Source organism: Vulpes vulpes, chromosome 9, assembly GCF_048418805.1.
Source record: "Vulpes vulpes isolate BD-2025 chromosome 9, VulVul3, whole genome shotgun sequence".
NCBI lineage: Eukaryota > Metazoa > Chordata > Mammalia > Carnivora > Canidae > Vulpes > Vulpes vulpes.
Window position 1 is genome coordinate 39,522,042 of NC_132788.1, and position 23,948 is coordinate 39,545,989.

The 23,948-nt window shown below is 33.4% G+C and overlaps 1 protein-coding gene across 5 annotated transcripts in view; it reads left to right on the plus strand.

Annotated features, from left to right (window-relative positions):
- Positions 1–23,948, plus strand: part of CDK8 (cyclin dependent kinase 8) — a 111,555-nt gene that overhangs the window by 64,482 nt on the left and 23,125 nt on the right. For all 5 annotated transcript variants that reach the window (XM_025996687.2, XM_025996688.2, XM_072719846.1 and 2 more), the window contains one exon: positions 3,360–3,500. In XM_025996687.2, the coding sequence (XP_025852472.1) occupies positions 3,360–3,500 (141 nt within the window). The remainder of the gene's footprint in view (positions 1–3,359; positions 3,501–23,948) is intronic.

Below are 23,948 nucleotides of genomic sequence, written 5' to 3' on the forward strand. Positions count from 1 at the left end.
TGTAACAGTTATATTCTTTGAAAGTCTGAAATACCATCTTGGGAGTTTATGATATATATAATGAAAATCTATAGCAGGATAGCCAAAATAATTTTGAAATATATTCACAAAACTTATATCCTGATTAGTCTTGTATAAAGAATATGTTAATACAGACTATAGTTTAGAAAATGAAACAAGTAAAAACCAGTATTACATTGAATTAATTAATTAGCAAGTACTTCACTTCTGTGAACTATATTTTTTTCTAGTATTTAATAAGTAATTTAATAAGATCTTGAAGTATTTCATTATGTTTTATTTACTAGTCTATATTTATATTTGTTGGTTGTGTATTTATTGAGATAAATAAAAAAGAAAACATATGTACAGATCTTCCTTGGCTTACATGGGGTTGCATTGTAATAAACTCATCACAAATTGAAAATATAATTAAGTCAGAAATACATGTAATACACCTAACCTATTGAACATCATAGGGTAGCCTAGCCTACCTTAAATGTGCTGAGAACATTTAAATCAACCTCCAGTTGGACAAAATCATCTAATACAAAGCCTGTTATATAATAAAGTGTTAGAATATCTCATGTAAGTTATTGAATACACTACTGAAAATGAAAAACAGATTGGTTGTATGAGTATGGAATGGTTGAAAATGTGTTGGTTGTTTATCCTTACTGGGTGCAGTAGCTGCTGCTGTTCAGCATCACAAGCAAGTATTGTACTGTGTCACCAGCCTGGGCAAAGATCAAATTTCAAAATTCAAAGTATGGTTTCTGCTGAAATCTTATTGCTTTTACTCCATAATAAAGTAAAAAAATCACAAGTTGAACCGTTATAAATCAAAACCATTGATACTGATATGCAAGGGATTATAATATTCTGGCTCAATTTCAGATATCTTCAAAATAATTTACATTTTTCATTCAGCTATAGTTTGTAAATAGAAATATAAAATTTGAAATAAAACTAGTATAAAGTCCAGTAAAACTGCTCAGAAGTAAGTTCATCTTCTAAAAACAGTCAAATAGTTTTAAACTCACTGATGTCCAAAATTAGCCTCATTTACGGAATTTTAACTTCAGATTTCAGAAATTGAAACTTATATGGGTTTCATATACTTTCAGGTTTACAAGAAGTATTTTCACTCTGTAGATGCCTGTTTTCCACAAGTAAATGCAATTTGATTCAAATTGTTTTTATAAGTTATTTGGAAATAATTTTTAGAACTGAAAATAGACATCAAATTTTCTGTTTTATGAAACTTCTGTCCAAGGTCAATGCTGGTTGTAAATATTTTTGTTACTGTTGTTAGCTTCTGTTCTAAAATAAATCTAATCAAATTGAATTGGGATTCTGTTAATAAAAATTTTTAAATTAGGGTGCCAATATTGATACAACCCAAACTTATGAGAAATTTTCTAGGCTGGTTGATAAACATGATTTGTATTAAAACATGATTTGTAATAGTTGAACATAGGAGATAGTACTATATTCAGTATAATTCCTAGCAGGCTCATATGTGATATCTAATTTTCCATGTAGGTATATAATATTTATGCTTTTACAAATTATGCTACATGCATTGTTGCCAGATACAAACACATAGTCCTCATTGGCTTTATTGTCATCTTATTAATACTCGTTTGAGTCAAGTAAGTACTTTTAATGTTCATTTTAATAAAAATCATTCAGTTTACTGAAAAACCTCCTTTATCCATTTTACTTTCTTATTTTAATTGGAATATTGAAATGAATTAACTGGGGTAAGGCGGCAGAGGGTAACAAAACAGTTCTAGTAAAAGGAGTCCTTTTAAAAAAAATCACTAAAGTGCTGGTGAAATTTCATGGTGAGCACATCACATATTTGTTAAATAGCCCTGGAATAAAAATGAGGGTAAGAGATTTCTTACCCAGTGTAGTTTTTGTAGTTATAAAATATTAGTATAAAACAGTATTTTGTTAAATCCTAATGAAAATGTTAACTGAAGAAATGCATATGGCATTATTTATTGTACCTCCCCTACATATTATTTTATTCTGGCAGATTTTAATTTTAAAAAATTAATTTTAAAAAGCTGTTTTTATTAAGCTCTGAGAATCACTGGTTCTTATTAAGGTAAACAGACTTTATTGTCATACCATTTCTTAGGATAGGTGACAGAACATTCTAGATTATTGAGTTGTAGTTCTGTTTTGTTTGACTGCTTTTAAACACTTTGGAAAAATAACTGAGAAGAAAATTAAAATAGTGTAATGCTGTACTAAAGTATAGATTAATCATACTGCATGCATGCTGAATAATACATTTTACCTTCCCACCAGGTAGTCTTTGCTGTATATTTTTTCTTTGGAAAGTAAAAGTTCTTCACTCATTATTAGTTATTCCTTATCCATGTTCTACTTTCTATTTCAAAAGAAAGTAGGAAGTGGAAATGTTGACCTCTAATATAAAATATGTCACTCTTTTATTTTAATTATGTTTATCAATTTCAAGAATATGTTTTCACTCAGAAATACTGCTCAAGAGTCTGTTCATGTTCACATAAGATGCCACATATATACCTCTGTGTTACATACAGCAGAGTTGACTTCAGCTGACTTTAGGTGTTCTTACAGTAAAAGTGCTTTAATTAAAATGAAGAAACCTGTCAAGAGAGTTTGAAACATTGGATCTGATTTCTGTTGAGGTATATTTATTTATAAAGTGATTTTTCTGTTTATAAAGTGGTATTGTGTTTACCAGATGTCCACTGATACTATCCCTAGAAAGCTCTTAGTGGATAGTACAAGGCTGTTTTTTTCTCATCTGATTCATATTTCTAATATTTTCACTGTGAACTGGTCATTTACATGTTATTCTTTAAGTTTCTATGTATTTTATTGAAATAATTTTCCTTTTTGCTTTTGTTTGTAACCCTTGTATTATAAATAGTTACTATATCTATGCTGGATCAGCCACCCGAAGTATATCTTGAAATTTGTTCTATTCTTTTTCTTTTCATTTAATCACTACAGATAAAAAAGATAATATTCTTGAAAATTTTCACCAGGTAAACAGGAGTCAAATTCTGAAAGAAATTTTTAATTATACTTTCAAAATAAAATCACATTATTCTCTACTTCTCTGTTGCAGTCATTTATTCTCTGAGACATGATCATATGCTTAGGAAATGAAATTTTAGCTCCAGTTATTAGGAAATTGTAAATTTGTGTTATCCAGCAGAATGTGAAATTATATTTTCAACATCTTTGGGAATCCCTGAGTGTTTCTTTTTCTGTCAGGAAATTATTATACTTCAAATTATCTTTCCCTCTTTTCTCTTTTAAGCTTCTGGTGATATTTCTCTTTCTTTCAGCATATAATCAAGTTTCACAGAGCTTCTAAAGCAAACAAGAAGCCAGTTCAGTTACCTCGGGGAATGGTGAAGTCACTATTATATCAGATCCTAGATGGGATTCACTACCTGCATGCTAACTGGGTGTTGCACAGGGATTTGGTAAGTTGATATGTAGCTTGGTCTAAGCAAGAAAGATGCATTTATAGTTGGATGATTTTCTAGTTGTCTCTAGATATTAGTGCTGCATAGAACTGCAAACCTTAGAGTGAGAGTGCTGTAGTCTCATAACATAGTCTAGCCTTGTGCTTTTTTATATGATGCATACTTGGACATACACTGACTAGTGTTCACTGACAAGGTGAAAGAGGGCACATTGATTTCCCTAAGCTTTTGTTTACTTTTAAGTCTACAAATAAAGTATTGACTTGCTTTACATTGATGATTGCATGGTAGGCAAACACTAGAAATTGATATATTTATGAATAACTTGAAAATGAAACTTTTGGAGCCTGCTGCATACTAAGTTACATATATTAGAAAAGGAGATGCTAATTCAATCTGGTTATTTTTTAATCCTCACTATATTAGTACATTTATTAATCATAATTGAGTACATTATTCAGAAGCCTTGCCATATTAAGGTCCATTAAATTTTTGAGAATTTAGAAACTTCAGAAATTGGCTTTCTGATTTTTTGTTTTACATGGCAGAATAATTTATGCCTTTTTAAAAACCTATCTAGCATTAAGTTGTGCATTGTTCATTTATCTTCATGGATGTAAGTTAATTAAAATATCAAATTCCCCTATTGAATGTAAGTACATTGCACTTTTGTTTTTTTTTTCATTGTAGAGATGGTAAAGTATATGGTAAAGAGATGGTAAAGATGGTATAGTAAAGTTTATAACAATACCTTCATTCTGAACAACTATAGACACAGTGCTGGAAATGATGATTTGGTCTCTAATCATATGTGTTACATAGGAAAAACCTGTAGACTTTGAGGCAGCGCTGATCTGCCCCTTGCACATATTCTTTCCAAGCTGCTGTATATTTAATACCTTCAAATCAGATGTTCCAGTTTCATAGTTTCTCGTTCTTTCATCTGCCTCCAATAAATCTCCTTTCAGTATGTTTAATGGTACTTATTTTATCTCCTGTTCTCATACCTAGAAAGCATTTAGATTGGGACCAATAAAAAAAAATAGTTGAAAGAACTTTTTCCCTTGTAAAATTTATTTTCAATATTATTAGAATATTTACAGTGAATTTATAGAACAGAAGTAGGACAAATCTGTTGGCTCTTTATGAAGCTGAAAGTAAATTTCAACCTTTAGGGGTGGAGTCAACTTAGGGAAACCACTATTACTACTTTTGAGCTGCTGACCATTGCTTGTGATAGCTAAGAAAATAAATTCTGGCATTTTTCCCTAATTATGCTGAGATGACACTACATTTTCTTTTATATCATTAAAATATGTATGTCTTTTAGATGAATGCAGATAATACAAAGCAGCATTTAAAATAAGTTAATGTATATTAGACTTCAACCACTTACAGTAATGTTACCTACAGTACTGAGGATGGTTATAAAGTTTAATTTGTTTTTTTATTTCTCTTTTGGGAAATCTTTCTATTGACACAGCCTAAACAAGTTCTCTTTGACCTAGGGATAGTGTAGGACATGTCACTTCAAAGGTCTCTGTCGGTTGTGTGCCAACGGGGGGGGGGGGGGGGGGGGGGGGGGGGAGGGGCGGGGGGCGGGCAGTGGGAGCAGTGCACTCAAGATGCCAGTATCAAAGGGATGCAATGTGTGTAGATGATTTAAAAATAATAATGAGGGCAGCCCAGGTGGCTCAGTGGTTTAGCGCCACCTTCACTCCAGGGCCTGATCCTGGAGACCCGGGATCAAGTCCCACGTTGGGCTCCCTGCATGGAGCCTGCTTCTCCCTCTCCCTGTGTCTCTGCCTCTCTCTCTCTCTGTGTGTCTCTCATGAATAAATAAATAAAGTCTTTTAAAAAATAAATAAATAGGGGATCCGTGGGTGGCTCAGTGGTTTAGCGCCTGCCTTTGGCCAAGGGCACAATCCTGGAGTCCCGGGATTGAGTCCCACATCGGGCTCCCAGCATGGAGCCTGTTTCTCCCTCCTCCTGTGTCTCTGCCTCTCTCTCTCTCTCTCTCTCTCTCTCTCTCATAAATAAATAAATAAATAAATAAATAAATAAATAAATAAATAAATAAGAAACAGATGAAAAATAGTTACTTTCTATTGGCATGATATGCTGGCAGTTATGAACAATATCAAAGATAAAATATTCCTATTCACTAAGCAAACCATTCCCACCCCTGTTATCCCCCTTATTTGCCACTGCTATCTGTTTGATAGTCAATTTATCAAAAATATTTTCTGAACTGTAATATATTGTGTACTGCTACCTCCTTTGATTTCCCCATTTGGAGTGAGAGTTCTTGTTTTGTCTGGGTGTGACTCCTTACACCTAAATCTTTTGTGCATTGCAGGCACATAGCAGCACATTGAATCATTGTGTCATTAAAGTGGTAACTTCCTCTGCCCCCAGTCTGGATCTTACTGGTTCAGATGCTTGCTTCTTGAATATGTTCTCAAGTTTTGAAAGAAAGATTCATTATCACGGTTTGTTTTTTTTTAAATGTGCCTACCTTCTGTTAATTGAAAACTAAATTTTGGAGTTTTGATGTTGTATGATGTTCAACTGTAATTACATTAAAAATTCATATATATACTTATATAGCAAAAAAGTATTTACTTTGAAAAATGTTCTTCAGAAGCTGTATAACATCACTTTTTAAAACTGTACCTCAAATACTTGTTATTATTTGCAGATGAAATATGTACCCTATAAGAACAAATAAATTAATAGTTAATTTCATTCCTTGCTGCTTTTCAGTCTGGTTTAGATTAAATGTGCCAATATTGATCTTAAAAGACCTATATAGATTTCTAACGTCATGAATTGGACCAATGGGTTGAATTGCTGACTTGCCAAAGAAACATCATAGTAAGATGGATAGTTGCCACAGACTCTCTAAAAACATCATTTTAATAATGCCCCAGAATGTTTTAGAAGCTTTTGCTTAGTAAAATTGTTTTCATTATTAATAGACATATTGGTTTGAGATGATAGTTACAAAATTCTTTGATATGTGCAGTTGAACTTTAACAATAATCCTATATAATAAATATTCATTTTGTCATTATTAATCATCACATAGTAGCAGATTAGTAACTGGGGTCTCATCCTTGGTAAGAAATAGAGATTCATAAAAAAAAAAAAAAAAAGGAAATAGAGATTCATAAACTCTGGAACTGTGGTTGGACTGAAGTCCATAATAAATGCATATGTGTGTGTGGATGTTTTAAGAAGATTGGGCCTGAAAGGAAGCACATGCAATATTTATTTTTGTGAGATAATTTATGAATCTAAGCCAAACGTTTTTAGTTTTAGAACATTAAAATATGTATGTATAATTTAGTTTACATTTATACTTTGTTGTAAGCACAGATAAATAAAAACAAAGATGTTTGCTTTATTTTTCCCTTGGCTACACTCTATCCCTTTCTTTTATTCTCTTCTCCATGGGAAGTGAAAATAGTCTGACCAACAGGCCATAGTCCTGGTTCTGTCATTACCATATGTATTGGGATTCTCCAGAGAAACAAAGTGTGTGTGTGTGTGTGTGTGTGTGTGTGTGTTTGTGTGTGTGTAGACAGAGAGGGAGATTGATTTATTTTAAGGAGTTTGCTCATGCAAATTGTGGAGGCTTCGTAAGTCCAAAATCTGCAGGATAGGCCAGAAGGCTGGAGCCTGGAGGGAAGAGTTGCAGTCAAGTCCAGAGGCAGTCTGCTGGCAGAATTCTCTCTCCTTGCTCAAGGGGCATCAGTCTTTGTTCTATTAAAGTCTTCAACTGATTGTATAAGGCCCACCAGTGCTATGGAGGGTGAGCTGCATTTCTCAAAGTCTACCAACTTAATTGTTAACCTTATCCAGAAACACCCTCATGGAAACATTCAGAAAAATGTTTGACAAAAAAAAAAAATTTTGACCAAATATGTGGGCACCATGGCCCAGCCAGGTTGACATGTAAAATAACCATCCTATACAAATGAGTAAACAGGTGCAAAATTGAAACAATATGGGACCGGGCAGCCTGGGTGGCTCAGCGGTTTAGCACCTGCCTTCAGCCCAGGGCATGATCCTGGAGACCTGGGATCAAGTCCCACGTCGGGCTCCCTGCATGGAGCCTGCTTCTCCCTCTGCCTGTGTGTCTGCCTTTATTTCTCTCTCTCCGTGTCTCTCATAGATAGATAGATAGATAGATAGATAGATAGATAGATAGATAGATAGATAAACAATATGGGACCAGTTAATTCATTTTTACCCCCCAGTTATCTGCTTTTATAAAATAAGAGTGTTGGGTTAAGGAATATTAAGTTTTTTACCTACTACTCTAGAGAGGAACTAAGTTTGAAATCTTAATGAAAACTTCAAATAAAGATAATATTTAAGTGACTCAAAATAAGGAAATGTTTGAAGTCTTTTAGCCTGATTGGGTTGAGTTTGGGTTTTTTTCTGAGCACAAATAAAAAGACAGTAAACAATCAAAATTGTATTTGATACTTTTTTTGTGTAGAAGCCAGAGTTTCATTTGGCAGTGGTGTCTGAAGTTTTTCCTCTGAAATGGTAGTCCTCCTTGATTGAGTTAAAGCACATTGGCAAGATCATGAGAAGCTGTCACTACTAGTGCCTCTTCTATGACCATTTTAGGACATCCAGCCAGTTCACTCGCTTGTCTGTCTGACTTCTTTCAGTAGAAATGATTGTTTTTTATATAACTTTCTAAATTTAGGATTTTTTTTGTACAGTCATGAAATAAATTTGAAAGTTTTTTTTGTTTTTAAGAGTTCTGTGATTAGATTAAAATTTGAAAATCTATCAGGTATATGCATGCCAGTATATGAATTGAAGTGATAGCTGGTTTTAATCTTTTTCTTCCTTCTCACTCAGTATACCTACTTCAGCTAACTCAGAGATTGCCCTGCCTACTCGAATCCTTTTTTCCCTTCCTCTCTAGTGTTTAAAATTCTATTCAGCCTTTAAAGCTCTGCTCCTACTACCTCAGCAATAAAGTCCCCCCATATCACCCTGGCTGGAAGTGAGAGTGTATATATCTAAAGTCCTGTAGGAGTTACTTGGAACTTCTCATGGGTACTTAAACTAGTTTTGTTAATTTTTCTATCTGATTATAAGTTCCTGAGATCAGAGACTGGCTTAATATGTTTGTATCCTTCCCAATGACTTAGCAAAATACACAGTGTATACAATACTGCTTATATTTGTTGAATGGACAAATTAGCTCATTTGTAACAGAAACAAAGTGGCTTCCAAGGTGATTCTCTATAGGTTATTTCTGCTGCTGGATGTTTGTCTGTAGATACAGACATGTGCATACTCTGTTGCATTTCTTTTTTCTACTGCCCACCATCTTAGCGCTACTGTGATTTACTGCAGTGGAGCTGTCCAAAAATACTTCTCATACTACATCTTTAGTTTTTAGGAGCCTACCTCTTTCTACCTAAAAGAACTCAGCTCTTATCAGTCAGTCCAAAGACCATTCAGCTAATGATATTGATCTGTTGATTTCTTTTTTATCACACTCTTCCTCTACCTAATATTTTTGTTACACCCAGTGAAACATGTTTCCTGACCATTTACCTGTTTGTTCACGTTCTTCTTATGTCATTTGTTTTTTCAAATGTTTTTCTTTAACCTTAATGTTAGAACATCTCCATCATGGGTCCCTTAGTTTTTTCAAAAACATCTTAAGAGTCCCTTCTGTGTGAATTATTCTTTAATTGTAGATAAGGCAGCAGTACCTGCCTTTTGAACAAACCAGCTGTTCTGAATTTGCAACTCTTATTTCACTTTTATACTACATTTAACACAGTTCATTACTAGTCACAATGTAAATACTTTAATTTCTAGCTAATATTTATTCATTTTTAATTTTCTAGTGCACTCAGTGCTGGCTGAATTTTATGCTTTTGGTGGAAAATATTCATCCTTGGGATGCCTGGCTGGCTCAGCAGTTGAGCGTCTGCCTTTGGCTCAGGACGTGATCCCAGAGTCCCGGGATGGAGTCCTACATTAGGCCTCCTGCATGGAGCCTGCTTCTCCCTCTGCCTGTGTCTCTCATGAATAAATAAATAAAATCTTAAAAAAAAATTCATCCAGCTATATCAGACACACTATAGAAGTGGTTTACACTTAAATTGGACTCTAAAGACCTGGGCTTTAAACATATTTGCAAAGGAACATAGGAAAGTAGAGTAGTAGTTAATAAGACTGGCCAATTGACCATTAATTTTTGTTAAGTGTGTATCAAATTCTCATATGGTCATTAATGTGTCCCACTTTTAAAAAAACTGATACTCAGAATTTCATTGGTTTTATCATAGTGGTAATTAACTTGGAACTACCAGGCACATAAAGGTTGTATTTTCATCCCAACAGGACTAAGTGAAGTGTAATATTAAGTGAGAGATTCTGTAATTTTTCGTCATAGCTATTATTATTATTATTATTATTGTTATTATTATTATTATTATTCAAGCTGAATTACAAGGCTGTATATGAAATTTGGAGTGCTTTGTTGTAGTATTGCAACTGTCAGCTGTAAGCACTCCTGCCCTAAACCAATTCAGAATAGTTCTTTATGCCTAAAGTTTCTTAGAAAATAAATCTCTACAGAGATTTCCTTTAGGAGTATGCCAATGGAGATGTGCTACTGTGAGAAGTGAAATAGCCCAGTGGGCCACTGTATATACATATTTAAAAGAGGTGCAAGTCATTTCGAAGTTTTAATATGACTTAAAAAAAATGTCTAATAGTGCTGCTGCCCTGCAGTCCCAGTAACTTGGAATCAATTGGTGGGGCTTCCTCTGTTCTTGGGGAAGGATGGGTTGGTTTCCTAGCAACAGTCATATAAGATCAAAATCTCTGAGTGAGCCATGGACTCAAACTCAATTTCAGAGAGCCTTCTTTATTAAGGCATCTTATCATGTATTGATGGTAGCATAATGAATTATGGGGGTATTCTGGGTCTGATTCTCTTTATTTGAGAGAAAGAGTGCCTGGTTTCTTAGTTTTGTTTACCAATACTAATATTTGCTCTTGGTGATACGGTTTGTTTTGAGGTGGATGTTTTATTGTCTGTTGAATTCTGTCACTAATAAGTGGAGAAACTAAGAAGCAAAGATGTTAAATACCTCGGTTCTGGTTACTTGGAGAACTGTAACACAGCAGGATCCCTAAATGTAGGGGTTTTTCTTCTAGGTTAGTGAGTTTTAAATTGAAGGTTGTAAGCCATAAGTGAATCAGGAAAGCACACAATTCAGCCAGCCTTTTTATTTTTTATTTTTTTAATGGAATAGAATATAAAAAATATCAGAGTACATTATACATATTAAGGGCAGTTATTGTCATGAGACTTTTGTTTCATATATATTTATATGTGAATATTGTCATTTAATATTAAATGATTTTTTTCCTGTGGGTTGTCTTAATAAAGGTTTGAAAGCCACTGCGCTATACAATTTCCCAAAAGGTATTTGATATAGTTAGGAAAAGAAGAAAAAACTTGCTTAAATCTTTAGAAAATACTTAGTGCAATCTGAAGTTTTACACAAACTTCTTGACAGTGATGATTAAATTATTTTAAGTAGTAGTCGCCTTTTGGGAATAAATTTTTCTAAGTAGGGTTTATTTATGGGTGGGAGAATTTCAGGCAAGTTTCACTTTCTTTAATAACTTTTTAAAATTGAATAGTTTGCAGTTAACTTATATTATTGTTATAGTGAGAAAAAAGTCATCTGAACTAGAAACCGGAAAATGTCTATTTAGTCTTATTAAAAGTTCACACATGCTATTCAGTGTGGCTTGGGATGTTTTTGTTTAAGTGTGATGTTTTCTTTCTGCCTAAAAAGAAGGGCCAGCTAATTCAATTTTTTAAAGATTTTATTTATATATTTGAGAGAGACAGAGTCCGAGCAAGGGGACCCAGAGATCAAGACCCCAGCTGAAGGTTTAGATGCTTAACCAGCTGAGCGACCCAGGCACTCTTGGGTGGGTAAATTCTTTGGTGGTGACGGGGAACAAGCAGAAAGGACTCTGAGATTTACTCATATGCTAGAACAGGCAAGCAACAAAATAATTGAACAGTTGGGAAGAAAGGAGCTGGCATTCACAGCCTCTGTTGTGTTTTTTGCCCCTTCTGTATACTTTAGCTTCTGTAAGATGAATGTGGGGGAGATGTTAAGTGTATTTCTTTAAAACAGAACTTTTGCGAGGGGTGGCTCAGTTGGTTAAGGGTCTAACTCTTGATTTCTGCTCAGGTCATGATCTCAGGGTGGTGAGATGGACCCCCCCCCCCCTTCCGGTTCTATGCTGGGCATGGAGCCTGCTTGGGATTCTCCTTCTCCCTCTGTTGCCTCTCTCCTCCCCTGCACACTCTCTGTCTCTCTCTCAAAACAAAACCAAAAACCCAGAGTTTTGGGGAAGAAAAATACTTTGGGAAATGTCAGGTTTAATCATGCTTATTGCTTGAGATTTGCTTCGTTTATTGGGAACTACCAAGGATTTACTCTAATTTTCTTGTTTGTTTAATTGTTTAGCATTAAGTTTGCATCCATGAAATTTAGGCTTGAGGATAAAACATGAGTTTTACTGATGATAACTGATTAAGGCAAACTTAAATGAGGTTTGCATTGATTTTAATTAATATTGTGAATTTTGTGCTTATTCTAAAGTATGTTTACTTAAATGACCAACTGGGCAATTTTCCTTGAAAATATTTGATTGTAAACAGTCTGTTTGGTTGCTTGACAAATGCTAAATTTGCTTAATTTTGTTCTTAATATTGAGTATACCCAATGGACTGTATTCAGTTTTTCATAAATAATGAAAAGTAGCCTATTTATTTTTACTAAATGACACAACTGCAAATACACATGTTTATATGGGCAGGTTACAAGTTGTTAATAAAAATATTGTTATTTGGTTTGCATCTTGCTTGTAGACTACTTTTTCTTAGATTCTGAATGAGTCCTTTCAGACACTTTATCAACACACTACTAGAATATTTTTAGTCAAATTTCTCACCAATCAAGAATGGTTATTCTAAATAATCTCATTAAGGTTGTCATTTGTTTGTTTGTTTTAGAATGTGAGACTTTTTGAGTGATCCTGAAAATTTAGTAGAAGTAGAGGACCATCAGTTTTAAGTCAGAAATATCTTTTCACTACTTTCAACATAATTGATGTGATAAATCATTATATCATTAATATAACCACTTCCATTTTTATAAACAAAATTTACTATCATCCAGAGCAGTGTATTTCCAAAAACAGGACAGATTTGGGAAGGTTTTGTTTAAAGGACTTTTGAATCATATTAAAGACAAGAATTTATCAGGTCTCGGCCTGCATCAGATATAAGTTATTACTACTGTATGTAGTATTAATGTTGAATTCCTACTTTTTTTCGCTTGTGGCCTTTAGACTTTTACATGTGGAAGAGACAAATACACTGTAGTCAAAATATCAAGAAACAGCTTTTCCAAAAAAAAAGTTTCATAGTTCTCTGAATTATACTTTGAAAGAGCATATGAAAATTAATATTCCAGTCTGATTTTCTAATGGTAGACTCAGGCCTTGAAGTATTAGAGTATTAAATTGTTTTCTAGACTGGTGAAGATTTACCAAAGTATTTTAAGCTTTAAAGATAGAATATATTATATAAAGTTTTGTCTTATGTCAGCTATAATTGTTACTATAAACCTGTTTAAATCACAGGCTCCTGTGGCCACATATATTTTTAAGTAAGTCTTTTTCAGTTTGACAACTGTATGTCTTTAGCAGATATAAGCAGATGAGAAGCGGTCTTATCGGAGGGGAAGAGGAAATCTTCCTAAAGAAATAAGCATATGCAGTTAGCCACATTTCAAAGTCAGTTCAACATAAAAGGTCAAGATTTTATGTAAATGCTTGTAAATGTTCTAATCAACACATAGGAATTTTTTAGTAAAAATGAAAGTTCCTTCAGGCAGAATAAGATATTGTTAGCAATAGTTATTAAATTAACTATTGAAAAATATTTCTTTATTAAAGTTTCTTACTTGCGGTACAGCTGGGATTTTACTTTTTCTTCATAGGGTATCACTTTGTTGTAATTACCAATGTCTGTTTTTATTGTTTAATTTATATATAATTTGCCTTCAGATAAATACCATGTCATAGATATACTACTCTTAAATAGTTACATAATCTGAGGATTCCTAACTCTGTGCTAAATACATCGCTGAGGGGTGCCTGGGTGGTGGTCAGTTAAGCATCTGGGCTCTTGTTTGCAGGCTCAGGTCATAATCTCAAGGGTGGATGGAGCTACAGGCTCCAGGCTCAGCAGAGAGGCAGCTTTAGGATTTTCTCCCTCTGCCCCTACCCCCACTCCCATGACACATGGGTTCTCTCTGTCTCCCTAAAATAAATAAATCTTTTAAAAAAATAAAATAGATGTCTGAATTTCTAAGATTCATTTCTTTTCTCTAGAATGTATGGTCTTCTCAAATTGTAGACAGGCTTGTATAATTTAGGTCAGTGCCTGTTAAGATGCCTGTTTAATAAAAATGTAAATGATGGGAGAGAAGACTGCTAATTTTTTTTAATCATTAGTTTTACAATGTGTTTATGTAAATACCATGTACCATTTGAAATGAAGACCATTTCTTGGTGTTCCCTAATTTCATAGACTAGTAGACCATAAAGTTGGAAAGCCTCTTGGAACTGACCATTCCCATTCCTTACATGGTGTGTTAATTCTTGGTAATGCTTGTAGCAGATAACCATCCCGTCACCATTCAACATTGCCAAGAGTGACTAGTGTTTTTATTATGGTAGACTTGTTATTACACAGATGTATGCCTTAGAAGATAAGGTAAAAAATTTGGAATGCATTAACACTCATTCTTTGGCCCCTCTCTTCTGATTGATCTCCCCTTTATTTTTCTCCCATCTGATGAACACCAGCTGGTAAAATCAGATGTTGTCTGGGCCTTCATGGAAAGGAGGAAGAGGGGAGTCTACAAGTTAAAAAAAAGTAGGTAAAAGGTAGGAAAAAGTAAAAAATAACAGGAAAAGTTAAGAAGAAAAATAAGAATGAGTTGCATGTGGCAAGAACCAATAAGGGATCTTGGGTTATGCCTCCTAAAAAAATTAAGCCCCTATTATTGTGGGCCTAAAATTTGTTCGAATCTTGACTCCACCACTTAATTATGTAACTTTGGTAAGATTAACCTAAGTGTTACTTTCTCATTTATAAATGGAGCCAAACCTCTATTTTTATCTCTTGTAAATTGAGATTCATTTAAAGTTAGGACTGTGACTGACACATAATAATGTCCATTTTACTACATTTTACTTCCAATTCATCATCACGTTGCCCTGGGAATATAAGTATACCTTAAGGGCAGGAACTTTATCCATTTCCTTTAGTGCTATATGATTAATACCCAGAATAGCACAATAAATATTTATTGAGTAAATAAATGGATTCTTGTCAAGTCCCCCTTTCAAACATATCTTAGATCAAACTACAATAAGACCGTCTAGTAACTCAGATTTGAATATAGCATATTGGCTATTGGTCCCACTCATCTGACTAGTGCCATTTATCAAAGAAGAGTAAACTGGTGCTTATTGTCAGGGAGAAGCAGTTGTGGAGAGAATTAACTATGAAGGGAAGGGCAAAATTCAGCAGAGATTCTGCATTCTTGTAGCTCAGCTATCTCTAGATCAATCAGGAGCCACAAATAGATTCCAAAATTCTTTGCTGGCAGGACATGGATTTGGATTTTCTAGGTGGACTTCCAGGACTGCTAGTTGTATAGGTTCACTTTATTTCATTAATTTCTGTTTATTTACCCCACAATAACCTGACTTTCCAGTTTACACTATTGAATTTTTTGGACTCCACTTATTGCCTTGTGGCTTTGCTTCTTATCATTTCTTTTAGTGCTGTTCTGATGCAGGGTGCCTGGATTACTGTAAAAACTCCCAAGCAATCTAACATTTTAGTCTTGTGGTTTATATGGTCTAATATTAATATAGCCGTGAGAATAATTCCTATAAAAAGTAAATCAAATCCTATTCTACTACCTAAAATGCCTCTGTAGCTTTCTATCTCTGAGACTGATACACAAAATCTGTCCTTCACATATCATATTATGTCTTTGTACTGCAGACTGGAAAGCAGAAAGCTTCAGCATTGTTTTATATATCACTAAGAAAGAAAACATTTTGCCAACGTGACTGTCACACAGAAAGTATAAGATAGAACCCAGTTATGGGACACTAAAATTTTAAAGGAACATAAAAATTGGAATGTATGAAATACATTTTTCCCCTTGTTATTTGGTAATGGTAAATGGCTAGAATCTATTTACTGGTGCAGTGGCAAATAATCGAGGTGACTTTTTTCAGTCTTTAGTGGGAATTCCTAAGTTTCAACATTATATGTGATGTTTGTTCTGAGTTTCTGTGAATACCTTTTATCAAGTTAAAGATGTTTACTTCTATATCTAATTAAGTTGTTCCTAAATCAAAAATGGATTTTATTTAGTACTTTCTCTGTACCTTTTGAGATGGAAATAGAGCTATTTTAGTAGCTATTTTAGAAACTTAATATTTATATGGTTTTGGTTCTTTTTGAAGTTGAACCATCTTTACATTCTACTTGGTCTTGACTGTATTTTCAGTCACTATTGGATTCCCTTTGCTTATATTTTATTTCATCTTTATTGACAAGGAGATTGATCTTTAATTATCTGTTTGTATATTGTCTTTGTTCTGTTTTGTTTTCATGATTATCAGCTTCAGAAAATGATTGTAGTCCCTGGGATAGTGTGTGCATTGTAGGCATTATTTATTCTCGAAAGATTGGTGAAAGTCATCTGTAAAACTCCAATTCTGGTGCATTGAAATGGGGATTGATGACTTTTGACTACTATTTAAATTTTTTTAATGGTTATTGAACTATTCTAGTGTTCTACAAAGCCCTAGATTAAATAAGCATTTTAAAATAAATACAAATTACCATAATCGACACTGGAAGAAGTAGAAAAACTAAAGAGACCAATAATTACGGAAGAAATAAAGACATTTGTCACAGGAATATCTCTATAAAATACAATTGTGAATCGTTTCACAGTTGCTTCAACCCTCAAGCAACAGCTAATCCTACACTGTATAAATTATTCTAGAGTAGTGCAAAAGAAAATTTCCTTAATAACTTTGTAGGAAGAAAGCATAACACTGACACAAAGCTGGTAAAGATAATGCATGTAGCCCTGGACCAGTGTCATGTAAATATTTGTGCATATTTCTTAAGTAAATTGTTAGCAAATAAGATCCAGAGCGACATTAAAAGAATACTATGCTCTAAGTAAATGAAGCTTACTTAAAGAATGCTAGGTTGATTTCATATTTGGAAACCTATTAACAGAGTTCAAAATACTAGTGCTAAGAGAACACTGATTATTTCAATAGTTGTAAAACTTTGGCAAAATTCAGTATGGAGTATTATTTGACAAAATTTAATATTCATTTCTGATTGAAATAATAAAATAATAAAAGAAGGAAATCTCCAAACACGAGAAGTACGTATATCAAATCAACAGCCATTAACCTTCTGACCTTCTGTCACTACTTATTTAACAATGTTCTGGAGCTGTTCTGGACCAGAAATAACCTAGATAACTATTATAGGGGAGGCTTCATAAAATAGGGTAAATGCAGTAGTACTGTGCATTTATTATTTGTTCACTTGACAGTGAACAGGAAGCAAAAGAGCCTTTATAAGATATTTGTATTAAATCTAAATAATATAGATTTAGAGATATCTAGAATTATGTCCATCAAGATGTTTGTAATGGTTTAACTCTATAAGATGAGATTTCAGGTAAATTTCATTTCCTTTCTACTATCCTATATTTTAATTTTCTACAACACTGTATTTTATTACTTTAACTTTTAAAAGCTGATACTAAGAATAAGCATTTTTTTAATGTCTAAAAGGTATAAATGACTAAAATCTAAAAGATCAAAACTACCAGGGGTGTTTCATAGGGCCATTTAGAAAAATAACTTTGGGGGCACTGTCCACTCAAAGAAGGGCAGCCCAACCCCAGGAAATTTTTACTTCAGAATCACTATAGCAGTGAATCACTGTTGACATATTATAATGCTAGCTGCCATCGTAATTCTCATTATAATATATTTAGGACCTTACATATCAGGCATCATGCTTATAAGCCTTTTATGAACATTTGTTACATTTAATATCTGCAATGATAGTTGTCATTATTTTTATTCATATTTTATAAATGATGAAGTAGAGGTTAAGGACACACAATTTAATGATTGGTGACACCCCTGAGTTTTTTCAGCCTTATTCTTAACCACTTCCTCATTTTCTAAAGAAATCTATCATATTCTGAAAATGTTTAGGAGGAAAAAAAAAGTTGAGAAACATTTGTCTCAAATCTGTGTCTGTTCAAAAACAAAATTATAGTATCAGATAAAGTATATTTTATTTCAAAAGATTGAAACACGTTTTTTAATGACACAGTGATTAAAATACAGCAAAGACTTTATGGTTTGTTCAATTTGACAATTGTACAAAAAGATATAGAAATATATATAATTGTATACCTTGCCTTTTTTCTCTCAGATTATGAGAAAAGTAAAGAATGAACAAATATTGTAGAATAAAGCAAGTGATGTGATAGAGTTGCTTGGCAATTAGAACTGCCTAAAAATATATATTTTTTAAATAAACATTCACTCACAAAATTATACTTCTAGCCAGTGTGTACTAGAAGATAAAGATTTGTGGTAAGTACTTACAAAGGCACAAATTCTGCATCAGTCTTTGAGAACACAATAAGATAAAGTTAGAAATAAACCCAGAACTATATTTCCTTAACTATTATACATCATCAATTGAAAAAATATGCTGTTTAAAACACAGAATTTGGAAGTATAAAAGATACTCTTGAGTTAAATGTATACATCCATTGCAGATTGCAAGACACAGTCACTGTCAGAATTTTTGAAATCATACAAGCAAGCAGAAATATATCGCTTCATACCAATTGTTTGAAAGGCAAATAAAAAAAACAGAAAAACTTTAGAAACATGTTAGAAAAGTGAGTAATAATATTATATAAGTTAAAAACACCAAGATTAACCAAAAATCAGACCACAAATGACATTAGCAGTTAATTCACTATACATACTTAACACACAGATATATGCAGTGTGTGTATAAACATTTTTAAGAGTCCAGTTTCACTGGGAAAGTAATGCAACAATATTTAGGAGCTGCCATTTTTGCCTATCAAATAATAGTGCTCAGTTGTACACTAGCAGTCTAATGTAGTGGTTTAAGAGGACAGACTCTGGAACCAAACTACCTGTATTTTAACTCGTGTTCTATTGACAAGTCAGTATGAAATGGTTAACATGAACTAACTCAGTTCAGCTGAGGCTTTTATAGCCTTTGTCATCTCATTTATAGATTGGAATAATAATACATGCTGATATGGAGTAATTGTGAGGATTAAATGAGTTAATCTATGTAGAGGACCTAGCATATAACTAACGTGTATGTTGCTGTTGTCATACTGTTGCTTCTAATACTATTGTCATTTTAGAGATAAAGATATTTTATCTGCAAACTAGACCATATATTAATTGGCCCCCCACCTGCCTTTATAACTACCTTTCCTGCCAGTCTGCCCCTGCTTATCATACTCTACTCACAAAGGCCTTCTCAAGGTGCCTGGGTGGCTCAGTCAGTTAGACATCTGCCTCTGGCTCAGGACATGATCCCAGGGTCCTGGGCTCAAGCCCCATATGGGGCTCCCTGCTCAGTGGGGAGCCTGTTTCTTCCTCTCCCTCTCCCTTTCCCTTCCACTTTCCCCTGCTTGTGGTTTCTCTGTCGAAGAAATAAATGCTTTCTTGAATAAACCAAGCTATGGAGTTACCTCAGAGACTTCTTGTTTTTCCTTTGAACTGCAAAGTTCATACATAACATAACACCTACATAAATAATCCTTTCTTCTCATCCTTCAAATTCCAGCCTAAGTGTCACCTTGAAAGGCCTTCCCTCACCATCCTATCCAAAGTAATGCCCCCATTTGTCCTTCCCTCACCACCTATTCAGAATAGGACCCTCATTCTCTCTAATGGAATAGCATTTTTTTTTTTTTGCTTTTTTTAAAAATAGCATTTGGTAAATTTCTAATTTTTTATGTATTTGTTGATCTTTATCTAATGTCTGACTTCCCTAGAGACCCGGACCATGTCTATTTCTTACTATCTCATGCCAAGGATAGTGCATGATAGGTGATATGTCCTCAGTATGTTGAATGAATGAACATTAACTACTATGACATGAGTTAAACCTATAATCTATCAAGAGCTTTAAAAAATATTCATTCCTTTTGATCTAGCAATCCTACTTTTAATAAACTCTCTTAAGGAGATTATAAAAAATGGTGAAAGGCCATCCCAGCATTATTGATAATAGTGACAAATTGAAAAAAAAAAATACATGTCTAACAGAAAATAATTGTGCAAATTATTACATGCAGGAAAGATGAACTGTTGTTGCCATTTAAAATTATGTTTATGGTAAGTTTAAGTAATATTGTTATGTTGTTACAAGAAAAAGCAGACCACAACAGAGTGGCAATACTGAATGAAAAATACATCAACAAAAGAAAATGTACCAATATATTATGATTAAATCTGGATAGTAAATTGTGGTTTCTTAATCATATTTGAAAAAGAATAAACTTTTCTAAAAGATCATATATTCTAGAAGGAAAACAATGTGTTTTTCTTAAGTATCAAAAGTATTTAAAAAATTGAATGAATACATTCACACTGTTATAAGAACTTACTATGTAATAAACCAGAAGTTATTTACAATAAACAAAGGCATCACTCCTTAGTATAGTAGGGAGAAGTATTTTCTTGTCTATAACAAATTTTTTTTTCTTACTTATTTCTTAAAACTACACTAAAACCCATAGAGATCATAGGATGTAAAATGTATATTTAAAAATTAGGGTATTTATTCTAGCTTTAGCTGGAGGTAAATTCCTAACAATAAATTTGTAACTATTACTAAAGATACAGTAGACCTGCTGAAATGTAAAAACACTAGTAAAAATACTCTTAGAGAATATAAAATGTACAGTTTTTAGGAAGAGGAAAGCAATATATTAGAAAAATGGCAAAAATAACTATAACTTTACTATCTAGATTAAGTTACTACTATGTATCACTTAAGCTAATAAAAATTATAAAATCTTACAGGTACACATTGCCTTTGGTTTTGCAGATTGGTTTTATCACACTTAATGGTATTGTTTTTATAAAAGAATGTTTATAAAACCGATACTTAAACCCTTAAAGGGCAAAATTTGTTAATGTGTATCAAAAAACTTTAAAAATGTTTATAACCTTTACAAAGCAATTTGACTTTCTAGGAATCAATCATAGGCAGATTCAGAAATGTTTGTTATGGCATTATTTTTCTTTTAATAAGGAACTAGGAACAACCTAAACATTTAATAGGAGCTAATGGATGTAAGTTACAGTGAATCCATAGGATTCATAAGGATTATGTGAGAAAAGTAATTTCCAAATTATAAAATCTTCATGATATACTAGTGCCAAAGGGGTACAAACAATTTATTTAGTATCATGCTATTTTTTAGTTTTATAAAGAGGAAAAAAAACCAAAAAGGTAATTTGAAATGTTTGAGGTGGTCATCTGTTAGTTTAGAGACTATAGATGCTTTGTTTTCAGTCATCTGTTATCAAGCACATTGTCCTTTTTCTTCATTTCCCAGGTTATGTCCATTGAGCACATACCCACTTTTGAAATTTAAAAAACAAAACAAACTTCTAGTTTTAGAACAATAACGCTATTGATATTTTTTTATCTGATAATTCTGCTTTGGGATTTCATCTCAAGGAAATTACCTGGTGTATATATCAGGGTGTTTTGGGGGTAACAGGGAGGCAAGTATAAATTATACAAATATTGTCAATGAGAGCATAGTCAGGGTTGGTGCCAGAAGTGGAGGTTTGGGGAAGATACAACCAGCTGTCTAGTAATAGAGGAATACAATTTAGTTAGTAAAAGTAATGTACAAACATCCAGATTTGTCCAGAAAATAATACTTGAGAAGACAGAACACAAAACAGTACAAACAATAGTTTGTACTATTCACTCATCACTGTTATACTAGCAAATATATAAATTAATATTGTTTAGAATAGTTTTTGGAGTTAGTGATTTTCAGATTTGAATACAAACTATAATTTTTTTGGTAAAATTTGGTTAAATTCTTAATAATGACACTGGAACTGTTCTGAAAACTAAGAGATTTTTGATAGCCTGTCTCTGCCACTTAATCTCTCTCCCTTGAGATGTGTGATCTCAATATTATTCAGCTTTCTAGTCTTCAAGATTACTTAAAGTTACCTTTTTTTTTTCTTAGTGGACATTTTATTAGATTTTTTGCTTGAACTGTGTTATACCTTACCTTACACCTATTTTTGTTTTACAAAATACAATTAAATAAATCTAACTTGGAAAATACATTTCTATGTACAAGAAAATATACATGTATATATTAATATGTGCACATTTTTATTAGGAATAAATATGGCTGTGCCTATAAATTTAGTATTAGAGGTGAAATTCATAGCTCAGAATTCATAGCTCAAGAAATTCATAGATCAGAAGAATAAGGGAAAACTATTACAAAGGTATCTTCCAGATCTCATTCACTGGGTTTCCAAATTTCTGACTCAACTACTTAGAACATTTCATTAAAACAATTTTTTAAATTACTGAATATATGCCTACTTAAGTCTTTGTTGCCCAGGTTTGAATCTCTCATATGTATGTATCACAGTTCATTTTTTTCAGCATGTATGATAGTAAAAAATGATTAACAACCAAACTGAAAGTTACTGAGTATCTAGAAAATGTGCCACTAGATTGTGGTGTTTACAATGTTTGTGAAAGTTAAATTCTGAATAAATCTTAGAGAACAGCACTAATAATGGTTTCTTATGGATTGCTATTTTTTTCATAGATCTATCAAGAATGAAATTTTCCTGTTGACTCGAAGTTTCTATCTAGCCTTGACACCTTAGTGCACATATGAAGACCCCATTTTCACTCCCAGAATAAAAAGGTCTTAGTAGTTATCTAGGTTGTATGCCATCATTCTCCACTTCTGCACCTAAGTCAGATATTTCTGATTGATAATGGTGGCTTCCTGATCAGCCCAGTTCCTATTTTTCTCAAGATAGAGCTCCCTATAGTCCTTAACTTTTTTTTTTTTTAATGTGGGAAAGTATTTAAGATTTTATTTATTTATTCATGAGAGCCACAGAGACAGAGAGAGGGGGGCGGGGGGCAGAGACACAGGCAAAGGGAGAAGCAGGCTCCTCGCAGGGAGCCTGATGGGGAACTCAGTCCCAGGACTCTGGGATCACGACCTGAGCCAAAGGCAGACACTCAACCACTGAGCCACCCAGGCGTCCCAACTTTTTTTTTTTTAAGTCAGGATTGACCCCTTAAATGAAACCACTTTGCCATCATTGCTGCATGCCATGAAAATAACAGGAGGAGGGACCCATTGTTTATAAATAGTGTCATTGAAACAACATAGCACCATTCTCCTTTGTGACTATATAACATGCCCAAACTGAATTTTAAATTCACTTATAGAAGTGGTGTTGGTGTTGGCTTTTAGCCCTGAGCTCTGCTTCAGATCATACAAAAGGCAGCAAGTTGCCTAGGAAAGTGATTTTTAGCTATTAACTAGCTCTTTGGCCCCAAATCCTTGACAGAGAAACTGTTTATTCCCCCAACCAGTGCTAAAACCCTGTTTTGGAACTTGACAGTCTGGTAAGTTACCCAACAAAAGGAAGAACAAGAGAAGAAGTTTTCCACCTATACCTCGTAGTAAACTGATCTATACCACTCACCCTAGGGCTTCTTCGATATGGGCCCCACTACTGAATGAGTAGGAAAGCAGAAAAGAAGAGAGATATCCATGTTGTGCTCTGCTCTTGCCAGCTACAGAGATAGTATTTTAGAATTGAGCACTTAAGTCCTGGAACAGTCCATCACAGCAAACCAGTTAATCAGTTTACACCTTTGGAGAAGGGAGTAGGATTTGGGATGTAGTGGAAGAGCAATGGGTGGCAAAAGGGTCTTTAACTTTTAATTATATGTGACTTTATAGTTTGAATTGTTTATAATCAGAATGTATTCAAGTATTATTTATGTCATTAAGTAGGGGGACAGAGAATCAAATTATGCCAAGTAACACAGAGGAAGGATCTTTGGGGGCAGAAATAATGGGATACCAATGACTTGGTTTTGAAAGGTCTAGTCACAGGACTCGGAAAATGGCA